Source organism: Bombus affinis, chromosome 2 (assembly GCF_024516045.1).
Source record: "Bombus affinis isolate iyBomAffi1 chromosome 2, iyBomAffi1.2, whole genome shotgun sequence".
Classification (NCBI taxonomy): domain Eukaryota; kingdom Metazoa; phylum Arthropoda; class Insecta; order Hymenoptera; family Apidae; genus Bombus; species Bombus affinis.
In genome coordinates, this window is record NC_066345.1 from 1402929 (window position 1) to 1421282 (window position 18354).

At 33.8% G+C, this 18354-nt stretch overlaps 2 protein-coding genes across 2 annotated transcripts; one reads left to right on the forward strand and one right to left on the reverse strand.

Moving 5' to 3' along the window:
* The first annotated feature begins 1099 nt into the window (after window positions 1-1099).
* Window positions 1100-13744, forward strand: LOC126928893 (uncharacterized). The gene is made up of 6 exons (XM_050744748.1): window positions 1100-1542; window positions 6153-6291; window positions 6618-6815; window positions 8063-8449; window positions 11797-12078; window positions 12511-13744. The coding sequence occupies exons 2-6, from the start codon at window positions 6208-6210 to the stop codon at window positions 12622-12624; spliced, it is 1065 nt and encodes a 354-aa protein (XP_050600705.1). The 5' UTR covers window positions 1100-1542; window positions 6153-6207; the 3' UTR covers window positions 12625-13744.
* LOC126928894 (uncharacterized) lies at window positions 13641-17461 on the reverse strand. The gene is made up of 4 exons (XM_050744749.1): window positions 17278-17461; window positions 16328-16582; window positions 14382-14524; window positions 13641-13813 (listed from the first exon to the last, which is right to left on the reverse strand). Exons 1-4 carry the CDS (start codon window positions 17353-17355, stop codon window positions 13723-13725), a joined length of 567 nt encoding a protein of 188 aa, XP_050600706.1. The 5' UTR covers window positions 17356-17461; the 3' UTR covers window positions 13641-13722.
* Between the last annotated feature and the right edge of the window lie 893 nt (window positions 17462-18354).

Below are 18354 nucleotides of genomic sequence, written 5' to 3' on the forward strand. Positions count from 1 at the left end.
CTACTTGAATAATTGGTTTCTTACTTTACAGTTACGGATCATTATGAAATCGAATTTGCGTATCAGTTTCCATGAATACCTTTCACGGAAAAGTCGCCACACCGTGGGAAATAGCAAAGTAAGAGGAGAACAGCAATGCGGCGATACACATCTTTCTTCGACATTGCGAAGGTATGGATTGTACACGATTCGAAAAGATTTATATTAGTACGCCTCTTCTTGATGCTTTTGTCGATAACGATTTAACGATGAAGTTATCGCAACGATAGTTTATGGGACAATTAACTAACAAATGCTTGCTTCGAGTAAAACTTAATTATATTTCTGTACCTTGGTGCAACAGGTGCAAATACCCTACATAAAGAATGACAATTTCGTATTCTATCTAAAAATGATTATAACTTTTTGAAAAAGTACCAAAGTCAACGTAAAACAGGCAAATGACACCTTTTAATTCTCTCTTTCCGTATTAAAAAAGAAATTTAAAACAGCAGGAACTTTCGTGTTAGAAATTATTCGACCATGAATTTTTTAACACATCTATAAATTTTAATATCTCGACTTTATTAATATCGACGTTGGTACCTTTTGCACCAAGCCACAAATTTTATTAAGTTTGTATTTCATCAAAATACGGTTAGATGTGCGTGTATAACATTTATATTATTATATGAATAATAGTTACGTAAATTTGTATTTATATTTCTATTACTAATTACATATCTACATCTTCATGAAGAATAATGTGTACGTATAATATGTACTTGTAATGTATCGTCTTGAAAATTAATTAGTATCTTATTTTAAGCAATTATTCTGCTATGAAAGCTATCATTATAATGTTGTTTATTATCGCATAACAATATCATACCGTCGCTATAATATATTGCTTTATATTTACTTTAATCTAAAGTTACATTAATAATTCACGAGAATTAATATATTATATTATTATTACGTTATCGTTATTACGTTATTCCTCCGTTTTCCTTTAGTAAAATAAATTCCAACGAGAAACTATCTATTTACGAGGACAACCAGTTAGTCGATCGTCATTGACCCAGGATATCGATCACCGCAGCGTCGATCATCTCCGTTTCAGGCTGTTGAGCCCGTGAGTGTGAGAAAGAAGAATTAGGAAGAAGAGAAAGAAGAGGAACAAGCTGCAGAACTATTATAGTCTAGCAGTGAAAGTACTTTGAACTCGAATCACGTGCTTCAGTTCTCTCAGGTATATCATCAGGTGAACTCTTACGAGCGAGTTCAGTATCATCTTCACAACCCTTCGAATTCTTGGTTCAGCCTCCTCGTCTCTTCGTCGATTGCCGCAGTGTACATATGAAAGTTGTGGTGTATGCATCGGTTCAACAATTTAATTCATAAAGTATAGCACCTGGTCAGATAATCACGATATGGTTTTTAGTTTTTGACAAACTGTTTTGTGTATTACTACATGTTGCTCTTCATGGTGAAGTTCTCAAAGATCAAATTAAATAGCCGGTAAATGCACTTCCAAGATTTTACCGACGCTTTCTATATTTGGTTTGTACTGACTTTTCTTTTACAAATAAATAAATAAATAAATAAATAAATAAGTTATAGTTAAGCGGTTCAGCAGCCACATTGACCAACTCTATAACTTTTACTTATGTTATCTTGTCACCATCAATGTACCTATAGAAATAAGTCATTTGTTTCTGGAAAATCGAATATCAATCGCACTACTTATGTAGTGAGATTAAGAAATTAATGAAAAGTAGAGTTAATCAATTTGTCTTCTGAAGAGACTCGATTACGAGTCAAATGAAAATTTGAAGGTAACGAAAGTATAGTTTTTTTTTAAATAATATGTATAAATTACTCGTATGCTATGCGTATTGCCATAAACTCGGAAGAAAAGTATAAAGAAATACACAGAGCCCGGATGTTGCCTCTATACCGTGTTATATACTTGATGAGATTCCTACGTAACATTATGCCGTTTCCTAGTTCCGTTCAACCGGGATACAATGACTCCGATTAGGTAACGAGGCAATGAAGAACGTTCTAAAGCAAAATATAAGCATATTTGCTGTAATTATGACTGTTCTGTAAAGTACCGATATTTCGATATTAAAAAATTCAGAAAACAAAGTAACCACCGAAAAACATGAGATATATAGAATGTTCGCGATAAAGCGTGACAAGAATTTGTCTCCAAAGCCATTGTAAAGCTCGAAAGTTATCAAATGGTTCACAGGGCGTAACCTTTTTGAGTAAAAGAAATTTTTGAATTGAGTTTTCTATGGATGGAAAGGATGTCAGCCCTAATTTGTCAAATGGAACTGCATATTAACTTTCATCGCTCGAAACATGTTTTCCCTATTCCGTACAACTAAAAAGTTGCGAAGAATATTTTCTAAAAAGTAACTTTAAAGAGTAGAGGGGAGCTGGAGGAGATAAAACGAAGCAGTATTTATGGTTGAAATTAATCATTCATTTTCAAGCATTTATTATTAGCGCTTTTTATCCTTCTCCTCGTGTCTTCTCCTAACATGGTTGGTTTAATTTTAAGTTGATCATCAACTGATTAATAACGAAATTAATGAATAACGAAAACGTAAAACTACTAATATGATAGGATAAACTTGGATCTTTATGAAAAATACATATAGTAGAACATTATACGATGTACATATTGATTATTGCAATGTTTAACAATTTGCTAATATAATATGTTGCATTCACTTTCGGACATTGAGAAGCGATGGTATTTCGTAATTAATTAAAGGAATATGCGACCTTAATAGCGTTAAAGACGAATCTACTTTCACTAACTCGACCAAAAATACAAAATCATCCGTTCAATCGAAACGAAGACTTTCTCTGGCATACAATATTCCTTGATAAATTATAAAAATATTGCGGGTATATTCGTGAACAATATAAACGAAGAAAATGACGTTTCGTGATATCACAGTGCGGTCTATGAAGAATACGATGATTTGTACGAAGCGGTGGCCAGATGTTAAAAATCGGTCGTATTTATTTATAAGTTTATCTTCTATGCGAAATTTTGAAATTTTAAAAAGCGTAAAAGTTAATAATGCATAAAGGAGAAGAGTTCTATTTTTATAATGTCATCGTTAAATTTCATAAAAATTGCATAGAATAATATCGCATCATTGAAAAATAAATTAAATCGAACAATGTTCGATTAATTACAGGTATTAATAATCGTTGAATCTCAAGATTCCAAAATTCGCTAAAGGTTATTATCGAAAGTTCGATGGTTGACCTCTCGATATTTGAAAGAAGAAAACTGAATTTATTTCTTTTAACAAACTTTGCGCGTGGTCATTTCGTTGCGCAAATCGAACATATACGCGTCTATACGCGCGTGAGAATTACTCAGCGCCTATATTTAATCGAGTGCCTACATTAAATAATCATACATTGCACATATTGGAAAAAGGAATAAAGCAAAATGCATATTTTATAATTATACTAGAATCTAAAGGATTATATGTATGTAGTTTCTCGATGTTGCTGTTCCTTGTCCTATTTCTGATTGGTCTTTGGATTTCTTTGTGCCAACTTCATTCAAGGTGCAATTGATAAAAGACAAGAATACTACGTTGTGAACGAAACTTTCACCTTTTTTTGCTTCCTGCAGCTGATCCAGTTCCCAAGGGCAAAAGTAATTCAATTATTCTTCGACTCTGTAGCAAGAAATCCACTACAATGTACCAGAGCAGTATTCAATTCCTTCACTTTGCTTCGAATTAGTATCTTCTGCAGCCAGAATAATTACAGTAGAACCTGCCATATTCGAATTAATAATGATAGGGGGACAAATTGTTTGGATAATCGAATTTCTATTACACGAGTAATGAAATATAAAGAAATTACGTCACATTCTGAAAAACTTGTTGATTATATACTTAATGCGTCGCTAATGTACATTGGCTAAGCTATTTACGACTAGCTAGTGTATAGGAAACCTTAGAACGTCTCCAGAATATCGTCAGAAGACGTCTAGAAAGAAACCGTGTTACTACAAATTGTGCGAAGAAGCGACAAGTGCACGTTGTACCCATTTCGCTCTGCCCTCGTTCTCACCAATAAAATCTCTTTAATCCGCTACTCGTCCATTTCTAATTCAATTCTAATTTTGTTGGTTTTCCTATATGTTGTAGACAAGAGGGTCCAGAGTAACGTGCGCTTTGTCCGAGACGTTCGCGTAAGACGATTGTGGCGCAAAAGTTGGGAATCTAGCGCTACTAGGATCGCAATCCTATGCAAATGCAGATTCAATTTCAAATCCAAGTAAATGTACGTAACAAGTACCATTTCCCGTTTGTCATAACTTTTGAACCATGACTATCCCACGCTTCGGACAATGAAATATGTCACTCGTGCCCTTCCTCTCTACCATGTATATTTCAAGCTCAAGGTCATTAGAATCGAGGCTTCCTCTTTTGCGTAATTACCTCGTGCATTGTTCGAGGCTCAATTTCGTTTAATTTAACAAATTTTTCAGTCTTCTACCATCTTAGTGTGGGGTTTGTCCCATTGGTTTGGCAACTAAGTGATTGCTGATTTTGTCATTAGGTGGTAATGACAATCACTTAGTTGTCAACCCAATATATGATAGTAAACTATAGTTTATGATCGATTTGCAATTAGTATAATGTAATTTATGAGAAAGAGTAATATAAAATTTGCGCACGATCGATCTTGGATATTTGCAACAATCTTGCAGATAGAAAATTTAATCTTCGTCAGCATTGTCGATTATCTATGCCATTAAAGAGTGAAAGTCATTCTCTAACCACGAATATCGTTCCGAGCAATCGGTTATCCCTTATGTAAAACTTTCTTCTTCCATAAGCACGCATCTCGTAATATTCCTTCATTGAAAGTTTAAGCTTTCTCTAAAATTTTGCCTCTTTCAAGTTTAATAACAGCAACGTTAAAATTAACACCCCTAATTAAATTTAAATTCTGTTAAACGTACGTGTAAGGGTATCTTACGATGCTCTTTGAAGCAAACATTACGCGTTAGATTGAAAATTTCTCAATAATGAATATATGAATCGTACTTATGAGTAGCAAATGGTACGTGAATCGTTCGTAGAAATGTATTGAAGCGGATGGTAATCAAATCGGAAACTTATATTGAAATATCTCAATTTCTGTTAATATAAAATAATGTATTTTATTATTACTTATTTATTATATATTTTGATAAAATAATACTTGCTGTTTACTATCGGGTCCACATCGCGGTTGACGATCTATTCAAAACGTGTTTACAGACTTTAGCACGAATATAGAGCATCGTGTAGCATAATCGTAAAGTACTATCGCGTGCACGACTTTATACGTAATTTAAATTTTATAGAATCGTTGTATTTTGATCTAAGGACATTGGAAACGGTGGAAAGAATCTTTTTCCTCAAGGTCGTCTAATTCTATGTTCTTCCAATTATCAATTAACGCGATTTCCTATTTTCCATACAACAGTATCAAAGCACTTGTGTCTGAAAACGCTTAGTTTATGCTTGGTTTAAAGGATATCTTAATTTTAATTTTATAAAACCTGGCGTACCATGGACAAAGAGAAATGCAAAGTGATGCTTTTGCGTTTATGTCTTGTTTGTCTTTCATCCGCTACATTTCATGAAATTAAGGTCGAAATATCTTTTAAACTATGCACTTTTCAGCGTAAGTACCTTGCTACTTTTGTATAGAGAATAGAAAATCACATCTACCGAACAAGCAAATACGTAGATCTCTACTTTAGAAATAAAACCGATGACCTTGAAATCTTGTAAAAGAAACGAACTTGAGGAAACATACTTTTCATCGATTCACGTGTCCCTCGAGGTAGCGTAGCTTTGTCTTGAGAAGTTTTTACACGCAACATTACACAAGGTAGATAGTTGGATAATCCTTTTTAGCTTAGGCATCCTCTATACGTACTAATACATTTACTTCTACCGCATGTGTGATGTAACTTTTGATGACTTTCATAAAGTGATACAATTTTGTTATCAAAATAATATATACCAATACCTGGAATGGCCATATACTGAACTATAATTAAGTAACAAGTAGAGTTTCATAATTATGTATCGATAAAAAAATGCTTTTTTTTAACATTTTAGGAAATTGAATCGAATGTTTCTGATTATGTAAAAAATCAACCAATTTTCCATTAGAATGAAGACAATAATCGAGAAAGAAAATTGGTTTCGTTTAATACTTACTGCCACGTTTCTAATGATATGCGTTGTTGCAGAAAAGGTAAGATACACAGACACGATATTAGTTTTAGTTACAAATGGTAATATAACTAGTCTATCGGTAATCGTATATTACTCTTGGTATTTATACTAGAAATATTAGAAAATATTAGAAACGTACATAAAACTTTCTTTTATACAAATGTTGTATCAGTCGAATACTTGTTTAATGTATAAATATATTGCTCTAAAGATGATCACAAACTAACCTTATAATGACATCGTTTATATTTAAATTGTATATTTCACGGCGTAATTTTGAAGTAAAATATCTTAGGAACGATATTTTTGTAATATTAATATGGAAACAAATTTTTATGGTTACAGCGGAAAAGACAAATATTTAGAGAACAAGTCTTACCAGCATTAGGAGGTAAAATTCCAGAAGAAGCTTTTAGGACTGATCGTTTAGCGTTAAATCGATTAAACAAAGAAGGTATTACAGTACCTGATGGAGTGGTCTTGGATGCCCGAAGTGTGCATAAACATACTCAGCATGTTCAAACGATGCCAGAAGTAATAAAGGTATGTACAAGTTAATAAACAAAATGTAGGTTAAGCATTTTCCAAGTCAATGGTGTTTTTGACGTTTTAAATAAATTTGAATAGCCTTTGCACTCTACCATATGCTAAATATTATACAGGCGTAAATATCTTCTAAATTATACAGTATTCGGAAAAAAGTTTCAAACAAAACACGTTCTGTTTCGAGGAAAATGTCTTACACTGACTGCCAGATTTGTCTAAGTAAAGACGTTTCGAGATCTTCGTTTTTCTAAATGAAACTGTACACTTTTTTACATACTGTTCGATGCAGTTCTTAATTCTTTATAAAAAAATATTATGATACTTGGAGCTTAGTTTAAAAATGCTTAATTTAACCCTTTCGCTTCGGGTGCCACTTATAGGCGGCGCTCGCGAGATGACCTGTGGGTACGAGAGCCGCATATAGGCGGCGACTACGCGACGAATCCTAAGTTCGGCACCCCATATATCGGGTATACATCAATGCCATCTGTAGTCAATAATATATTTTTTCGTTATCGGCAGAACATTTTCTGTTGATTTTATTGATATATTGGATTAATCACTTCTTAAAAGTTACTCATTCTTAAAACAACAACGACAAAATTTCAAACATCCAAACGATCGTATACTGTTTCGTGTTAAAAAATCTATTAAATCCATTGACAGTGAAACAATATTTCATATACGGTTCTTACAAAAATTATTGTTATTTAAGACATAGGAAAACGTATATATAGCAATCGTGCACACTGTGCGCATTTTTGGCGCGCGTTTCTGTTCAGTAACAGTACTTCGGTGGACTGGACTGTCGAAGCGAAAAGGTTAAGAAAGTTAGAAAAATTTTGAAGAACGAAGCGGGAGAGACTCGTATTATTGTGCCTTGGAATATCAACATTGTTTTGGTTTGCCAGATTCAAAGGTAAACGAACTCCGGACAAAATATTATCGTCGTCATTTGTAATCGTCAACCGGAGTTACGTTCGAACTTCTTATAACGACACTGGTCGATACAAATAGACGAACGTGCTCTCTAGGAAAGTCATTATAGCGAGTCAGATAGTAGAGTAGCGAGCGACGATTACGATCGGCATACATTATCTCTGTACTTGTGCTTAAAGTGATTTTAATATAATTGACTATTACAATTTTATCACTCGTCTCTTTAATAAACCAACCAATACGTTTAATATTCACCTCGCTAATTAAATGGAAATTAATTGAACAGCATTGTTCTGTCTTTGCAGGTGTACCTGACACCGGATGGACGATACGTTCCACCCGAAGGCAGATTTCATTACAACCGTGCGAAAGCGATTGACACGACTTACGTTATTCGTACGCCATACTCGCGATTTAATGGTCACGAGTACACGAACAATCGCTTTAACAAGCATCGGGATTTTTCCAAATCACAAACTTATACGAGCTTCAGACAATTTGTACCTATAGTACCACCATTGAAACCTGGAATTTATAAACCTATCGTAACACCATTGGTACTTCCTGCTGATGCCAATTTATTAGAAGAAACTTTTACACCAACTTGGAATATTCGCTACGAATGGGATTCTATTTACCAACCATTCGACGATTATATTCTCAACAACATAGCGCTTTTCAACTCTCACCAGGTATATATTCTATGCGTCTGCTTCTACGTATAGTTGGTTATACCATTATTCCAACACAGCACTATCTCTGTATCTGTTGCTTCGTATAAGCGAGCACGATTGAAATATCATATTGCTTATTCTACGGTAATTATGCACAAAAAGAGATCTCAATTTCCAGCCACCCATGGAATCTAACTTGAATTAACTTAACCGTATCTTACACCATTACTATCGCAATCCTGTGCAAATGCGTATGCAATTGCATTTTTAACAGTTTATATTAAACTAAATGTGATTTAACAAGTATCATTTTTTTTTTTTTTTGTAATGTGACATAATTTTTCAGCCATGATCATGTCACGTAAAATAAAAAGCAGGAGGCTCGAACGAAAAGAAAAAAATTAAGGTTGTATTGTATTCTGTATTGTCTTGTATTCTGAATTTACACTGACTGCGATTTTGTTCTGAGCTCCAGCCGTGACTTTCCAAGACTGAAGCTCTTACAATTTGACTTTCGGTAACATCTGTTTCTTCTTTGTTTGTCATCCCTCAATATCCCCACTACCCTGTAGGCGTACGTGACCGTTGTCACACTTCTAGGACATTCGGTGGAAGGATCGTTGGGATACAGATGACTCATTAGGCACTTCGGCGATATACATTGTCGCCAAGGCCGCCACATCTCTATCTCCATCATCGGTCCATCGGATTTGAAGTATGCCGGTCGTGACAATCACCCCGCATCTTGGACAAAATGCATGTTACTCGGAACCTTCTCCTCTACGTATTCCAAATTTAACAAAATCGAACTTGAGGCCCCCTTTTGTGCATAATTATCTATTCGACGAAAATACGAGACATTTATTAATATTTGGACATTTGTATACGTTCTGCCATCTACCAATTGTTAGAAATAGTTCGTACTGCGAAAGGAATTTATTTTGTACAATTAATACCAGGAGAGAAATTACGGTGGAACTTGGTTTGCCTGGATTTGTCGGCGAACAAATATTTTATATAATAGGAACTCAGCGATTGTCCCCGCTAAGCATCTGTTATTGTTCACATAATAGGAGCTCGCGTTCAGATAAATGAATTCAACTAGCAACAGTTTAGTCAGATCACGTCAAGTCAGGTAACGGTTAAGAGATTTTCACTTCACTTGACCGAACCGCCTACCGTGGATGTTCTCATTGGGATACGTGTAAGCGATTTTCATCGGTGTTAAACTAAACTTTTGCTGGTTCAAGTCGTTTATCTGAACGTGAACTCCTATTGTGTGAACGGAAAGTAATAGGTACTGGGGACGATCGACGAGCTTCTGTTATCTCGTCCCTCGATTGGTCATTGACCAAAATTTCGTTCAGATAGACGCGATTCATACAAATGAAGTTCTACCGTAATACCAATATTTTAGCGATACATTAAGATATCTAATATATCGCTGAAAGAAAAGAGGAAAAGGTGATTGTAAAATTAATTGCACAGGTTTTCAAAAAGCTCAAACTTTTAAATGTCTTACACGATTTCCTGCGTCATTCGATAAACGATTGAATTTATATTAGAAATGACAAATTGAAGCTAGTCAGCGTTTATGCGTTCTAACATGGAATAAAACGAGAGATCGTAAAATTTATAATGGTCACCTATAGGCTGTATGAGACGTATATGTGTGCGTGTGTGATGTATCTTTTTTGATCAACTCGAGTGCAAAACCACAATCTGTGAAAGAAGAACGCATATCGACACACGAGATTCTAGTTTGCCTACTTCGTTGAAACCAACCACAATTTTCTAGGATTACCTGCTACGAGAAGATAGATCATCTAGTTATCTTGGATTTGAAACGCGAATGAAACCGTAGTCGCGAGTACATTCGCTGATGCACGCTCACCTGCACTCGCGGTATGCAAATTACGAGCAAAGCACCAATAACATACTATTACGCCTCTTCCTTTCTTAACAGAATTCAAGCAAGAATCTCATGAGCATCTTTCACAGTAACAGTAGTTAAGTCACGTTACTCTCACTCGCGTTGCATATATCGATATGTCTAAAACGCTCTCTCTTACGTAATTTCCTCTTCTACTCGTAATAGAGTTAAACGTACAGGGTGGCTAATAAACGCATGTTCATATGTCACGAGATGAATCTACACATTAAAAGGACTAAGAAACGTTATATCAACGTATCGCTCGTTTAGCGCAAGAACGAGGTAAATTAAAAAATCATGATTTTTGGGAAGACGAGTTTGGACGTTTAGAATCGTTATAATTTTGTCAAAACATCACATTGAAATGGCACAAACAAGTAAGTTGATATAACGAATATAAGAACTTGCGCAAAAGCATTTTATTCTTGTTTGGTTCAATAAATTCACATGTATCCTTAAAGCTACCTCCATTCTGAGCTAAGACTATCAATGATCAAGATTTATTTAACGTTATGTCGTTATCGTTTAAAATAATTTTAACAGCAGTCACGCGTATTATTTCATCGATAAAATCGTAAGTTGAAATAGCACGTTATTAATGATACAAGAGAAGAAAGAAGCTTTCCTTATCTTCACAGCAATATCCTGACAGTATAAGATGTGTAGTATCGGAAAAAGGATAGGATTAGGATAATTTAGATTTGTAAAATTCTCCTAATACTATTTATTAAGATAAATGAAAATAACAGAGATTAATTGGACAGAGAACGATAAATGTTCAACTTGAACTAAAACACAAAAGTCTTATTCCGCTCAAATAACTCTCTCGACTCTATAACTCTCGTCTTTGGCATCTGCACTCGCACGCTTTCGCTTCTCAACTCATACTGTACGCCTTTTGCATTCGTTCTCGCTGGTGTCTCAACACCGCCTTTAGCATCTCTTTTGTCTTTTCCCGCCCTATCGCGCACGTGTCCCGAAAACGCCCGTGGCCAGGGTCACGCAGGCCTCTTCCACGAAACTGTTCACTTGAAAGGACCGACGACACATTGATGTACCCGACGATGCCGCGGCTCTCGCGACATTGTTTACGATTCGGCCGATATCTTAGGCCTTTTGCCCACGATACTACAGATGCGACACTCTTTTTGAAACCAAAACAACAGGAGCAAACGTAAAGTCTTCTTATGTGACAAGTTCTGATGGCTCATTTATAATAATAACTCGGAAACTGCAAATTTTGAGTTATATCATTGTTACAGCGAATGAACAACACGTCCTACGTACATAGTTTTGGAATTATAAGCGACTAAAGAAACTGTTCAAAGTGTCTGTCGTATCTCATATCCATAAACTCGTAATTTGTTTCTAGATGGATATCGGACAACGTTTCAGCCGCGAAAATGTATAAAGACGGTCTTTTTATTTTCAGATCATTGCTGATTATCAGGGATTTTTGAATAAGTTTCACGAGCGATCTTCGAGACACGTCGGATCTCATCCTGCAAATAGAAACCAAAACTTTTCTCCTCGCATTCGAAAGCAGGAATTGCAAAACATCGAAATAAATCCGAAAGCAACATCGTACCAAAATGTCAAGCTGAACACCGACGATACAATTTCTCGGTATACGAATCTTACCAAAATTCCAGAAACTGGTTTCACGTGCAATGGTAGGAGAGGCATGTTTGCCGATGTTGAAACTAAGTGTCAAGTGAGTACATAGCTCATTACGCTTTTCGTTCCGAAAATTTCCTTTTCAATTTAAGGTTTAATAGATTTCGCTGTTATGAAAGAATAAGAAGATAATACATTTTCTTGCATGAGGCTTCGTTTTCGAGAAAAATTAATTTGAACATTTATCCTTTCGTTACATTTAATCTTTATTAAAAAAAACATTTTTTATTCCTTGTTAGATGCTCTTAAATGTCCTGCAAGAATATCTGGTTCACAGGTGGCTCCAAAAATGACAATTTTTTTACATTCCCCTTTCAAACTCGATTTTCTCTAAAAAATAAGCTTCAGAAAAGAAAATGTTGTTCTATATCCATCCTTTATTTCTTTATAAAGAATCATCTGACACTCGTATGTATATTTTCATTATTCGGATTTACTGTACATTTTTCAAATGATTCTTTGTTTCTAGGTTTTCCACAACTGCTCCGGTTGGTCGAAAACTTCTTCGCTTTGTCCATCGGGAACAGCATTTAGTAACGTAAAGAAACGTTGTGAATGGTGGAATACAGTAGAGTGTAAATAATTCATTTAATTTTATCGAAATTTCAATAATCTTAGAATAGTAATAGATATAAATGAATTAAAAGTAATGATAACTTAAATGTCCATTATAAATCGTTATAATTAGACTGTGGATTTTTACGCATTTATGAGAAATTTAAGGAGCACCGAAATGCACAGAGTGCACATAATACGCAAAAATATGTGAAACGTCGAAAATATAGCACTTACGATAATACCTAGTAGCTGAAACAAATTTCTACTTTCCAACGGCTTTCATAAAAATATATATATTTGCATAAATATCCGCAGTCCGGTTATGATTAATATGCGAAACTAATGCGATGAACAAAATGTAGATATACCATCTCTATTACAAACGTCCAAATTATGGTCACTGTTACATAGAATGAGAAAATATAAGAACAGTTTAAGAATGTACATGTTACGGTAAACGAAAAATTCTTTTAAAATCATCTTCAAAGTATTCTCGATATTACCATAGTTCTTTTTTACATGTATATTACCATTCACTTTTTAAAAATACAGTGTCCTAGTTGACGTCAAAACGAGTTTACTGATCTACAACCTACGATATCACGATATGGAAATAATAGTATAAGATGCGCAAAAAAATATGTATAGTTTAGAACACATTAATTATTTAGATTAATTCAAGCTGAATCGTCATCTGCTCAGAGCAGTCATTCGTATCATATTCTGTACTTGTTTTTTATTATTTTTCGAAAACTTTAATACCGAATGTGGCGAAACGTTAACCGAGAGTGAAATAAAAACAATTGTAATATTAATTACATACGACAACGTTTTACATAATTATAGGGAAATAATTTACAATCTACTAAGAATCCTGGAAACATATGTATGATGTAACAAAGAACACTGACGGACCTAAAGCGATAATTACTCGTTACAAATTTTGGAAGATGTTTACTTCACCGTTTTCTCGTTTGCATTAGAAAAATCTCTATAATAAAATATAAGAAAACGTCGCATAGCCATAATAATACTAAAGGCTGTAAATCATGTAGCAGAGATTTAGTAATTCTTTGTACAACTGGCACGTTTTAAATTATATTTAGGATATAGATTAGAAATTTTAATACACGACGATTCTCATATTCTGCTTCCGAATTATCTCCTTTCTTTCTTCCGGTATATAAGGGTTCTTCAAAGGGTCTAAATTTAACCTAAAACAAACAAAATGAAAATATGTGAATAATAAAAATTAAAATATTGCAAACGATAAATGTAATATTACATAAGAATTATCGACAAAATGATAAAATGAATTATTAAACATCGAGACTGTGAAACATTTAATTTCGACATTTTTTCCGCATTTTTGCTACAACGAGAGATTCCTACGATTTATTTGGCGTTGATTGGCATTTGTCAGGATCATAGATTTTTGGAAAATACAAAATTTTGCGGTATTCCATTAATTCCGTTTTAGAGGACAAGGACAGAGGATACTTCGACTACTCCTTTTTACAAAGATAACGCATCGAGGATACGAAAGAAGTGAAAATGGCAATCCTGCGAAGAATACGGCATTATACTCTTTATACTTTTTCAAATCAGAATAAATTATAAGCAGTCAGTCAGTTCGACTAAGTCTCGCTTTAAGCTGTATTTTCCTTCGCTGAATGCTCAAGAATGGTCGATATTTCGATCTGTGCTCCTTTCACATTAAGGTAAATATCTGCAACGTTTACCATCACAAATATATTTATTAGAATAAATATAAGATTATACCTATACAAAGCTGGCGCATCTGCACAATTCACGTTATACCACCAATCACAAGCAAACTCCCGTTGATTGAAAAGAGTTCCATTAGTACAGAGAAAAGATGCACCTTGATGACCTTCGCGACCATCGTGACAAATGTGATATGCCTAAAACGTAAGTAAAGTTTCTTAGCGTTTCTTGTATCATAGTGTAGTATATAATACAAACGTATCATTTGAGTTACCATATTACAAAGATAAAATATCATAAACTATTAGTTGGAATAGGCGAGGATGTACCATAGGCAAGATATGCCTAAGAGTTTTACACGTAAAATCTCATAATTCTTTTTTTAAATCTAACTATCCAATTATATTTCCTTTCTGATATCTACTAATATTTTACGCATTTTTTAACACATGCACTGGTAATAGTAACTTTAGTTTGAACGAACAAAAGGACGATGTCACGTATGATCGAAATAAAATAAAATATTGGGCTCAACGGAAATATTACAATATTCGTACCGTTTTTAGGGCCAAACTAAAAGATATGTTTCCTCCTTGAAGAGGAAAGAAATTTTAGTTGATTACATATAAGGCAAGGCTAAAAAGTGAATGCATAGCTAGATAGAAACGATAGAATTGCCTTCAGGGTAACTGTTGCAGGAACTACATATTGCGGTCAAAAGTGACTTTTAACAAGATACATCAGCGAATAAGAAGTACAAAGAAAAAAGAACAAATAGATAATTGAAAAATTTATTAGATGATTTTAATCATCAATTTTACACATAAAAAACTCTTGAGACACACTGCACAATTATCCAATCCAGCTAATATATTATACAAATTACTTTTTTATTCATTGAAAACGTTCGTACGTATAAAACCTTTTATATTATCAATTATGATATACTAAAAAACCTATTCATATGTATGTACGTATGTATATGTGCATAGTAGATCATTTTAAATCCTCTAACTGATTCGAATCGATTTTATTATTCGCAAGATTTATACTTTGTACGGTTGATCGTCAGACTGCGGATTTTTATGTGCACTTGGGCGAAACATAAAGGCACAAGAAATGTAAAAAATATATTGAACGTAAAATATTTGCCATAATATCAGAGTGTGTAATAAATATGTACTTGGATCGCACTTTGTTAGTAAGTTCGTAAAAATGTGAAATTGTATAAATTTTTTTTCTTTTTTTTATTTATTAGAATATTTACAATCAATTCTCGTTGAGAATTTTCAGTAACTTCATTTGGCGTGATACAATGACATGGTTTATAATAGTTTTATATTGTTGGTTCTAGTAGGATCTAAGGATTTAATCGAAAGGGTATTTTCTTTTTAGTCTGCGGATCTGGTCCGTCGTGTCAAGTATTATAGTTGGGTGACTAATGGGTTGTGGTGTTTGTTGACTCTTGCGTTATATAACGCAAATTGCATAAATATCCGCGGTTTATTGATCACAGTACCACGACTTACAACTATATTAAATTTGGCTAAAATATCGATAAAACCATCTCTTCTATGATCTCTTCGCTAAAGAAAATTACTTTATTCCTTAGATATGCTTTTAGCAACGGTAATTATTCTATCTTACTTAAAGTCTCCATACATATATACACAGTATACAGAGTGTGTTACGTAACGCGAGTCACTTTTCTGCTACCTGCCGGCATGTGACAAGAAATGTTTTGTACTTTAAGCGTGTCGAGTATACATACGACGATGAAAAAAGATCCGAAAATCCTCTGTTTTTATAGCCGTCTACAATCTAACGAAAAAAGACAATATATGGTCCTATTTGTTAACCAAGGTGACCCTGGCTTTGTTATGGAGGACCTATCGACCCCAGCGTTACGCGGACATTGTATACATAATGCATTATATATATGTGTATATATATATTTCAATGATCAATTGTAAAACGATTGATGAAATTAAATAAATTACCTGACAACCGGTTTCCACGTTCGCGTACATTCCTGGTACGAATGGAACGTGTGCGCAGGAAAAACTTGTCGGAGGTACGGTATGGTACAAAGGAAAGTCTACACCCGGAATACCAGGAATTTTGCTAAAATCTTGTTGGTTCTTTGGCTTTTCAAAAGCCTTCACGACAATTGGTCTGTCAAACTTTACCGTTGGTTGGAAATTTTGGTGTTCATTGTAATGATTGTAATCGAGATCTTCGACCACTATTCGATGCTAAACAGATATAACAGAATAACAGAATCTTCCTCATTTATGTAATAAAAATATACAATAATATATACGACATGATATCAATGAAACTATGTATTAAAAATCATTTATATGTATATTGCAATGGTACTTTTATACATATGTAGAATATCTTTTTTCTATTTGATAAAACACGTGGTAATGTTTTGGCACAATTAGTAAATAGGATTAAAACAGAATTAATTTCTTCGATAAAATGTAGTTACATGATAGACGTTTGTATATGAATTCAGGACGTGTTTCCCGTCATAAAATTAATCGAAAACGAATCACCGATTGCTTTATGCATTTTTCGATAATGGTCCAAACATACAACTATATTTTTATTCACAACTTTTTACTTTTAAATTTGGTTTACTAAATTTGGATTATTTATAACATATACGAAAAATAGACAAATATGAATATTTTTGTATAAGACCCAAATTTCCACTGATAAAAGTTACTAAGTAAATTAACTCGCTATGCTTCTAAACAGATATTATTGTTTTAATACATAAATACGTACGATTGAAAATCTTTATAGTTATTTCTTAATGCTATGTACATGTTTGTCAAACAAAAAAATAATCGTTTGAATCTTTATCGAATAATTTGACTAAAAACATTTCAATTCGCCGGTAGTGTAAACAAGTAAAAGATAAAAGAATAATTTTTACCTGTAGAGAAGTGGTGTACGTTGTTACCAAAAGAATGGCCAACAGCAGTGTTGTAAAGTTGCAACAGATTCTTGACATGTCTGTACTGTACGTAATAATAAACGAAACTACTCCAGTTTTCAATGTGCGGTTCAGTTCGGACTCTCCAACTGCTCAAAAGATTATGTCACAGGTAGAGAGAGAAAGTCCTGCAGCACATAACTCGAGCAAGGACTATTCTGATTTTACATGTACACATAGCGTTTAATTGCTATACGAAATGCTGTTTTATGTAGACTTTCACAAATCCACTGTGCTGTTCTATTTTGACTTTCCATCGTGAATGAAGTATGAATAACGTTAGCCAAATCAAACAAGAGACCAAGAAGCATTTGTCAAACGCTTCAATATGGCCAGTATAAAAGCACACGTATAGTGTTTTATGAACGTATTCGAACATTCCTAAAAGTTTTCTATGTATGATACAAAATATTTTGAAACTTCAGCGGCACTGTAGCAAAACACGACTATCAAGTTCTTAGTACAATTTGGAATGGCTCTGAAAATGTATATGCTAGTTGCAAGATATTTATTGGAAGGAGATACTTTGCAAAGATTGCCAAAAACGATCGGTAATAAGCTACAATTTATAGTCGAACCATCTTGAACATTAATTGTACGTTTAAGACTGCTATCCATGCCGTATACTAATTTTGTATATATTCGCAACAAATGTCTCGTAACTCCTACGCTCATTTACGGATTGGTCCCAATTTTTCTATGGTAATCACGATAGTCGTTCATATAATGTATATAATATATTCATACAAATATTCAAGCAATCTAATCCTACGTGATTCGTAATAAACATCTTCTAGCAACGACGATATCTTCTAGATGACGATTAAATGGGTACTCAAGGCTTCAGATCAAACCAACTCCTAATGTTACATACGCTGTACTTAAAGCACCTCCGTCTCCCGGGGTTTATTTGTTAAATGAAACTATCCTGATTTCTTAGTAAGGGAAAAGAGACGTAAAATAGAGAAATGAAAATCAGCAGCTGATTACAAGTAGAGGAAGGAAACTAAAAATTAT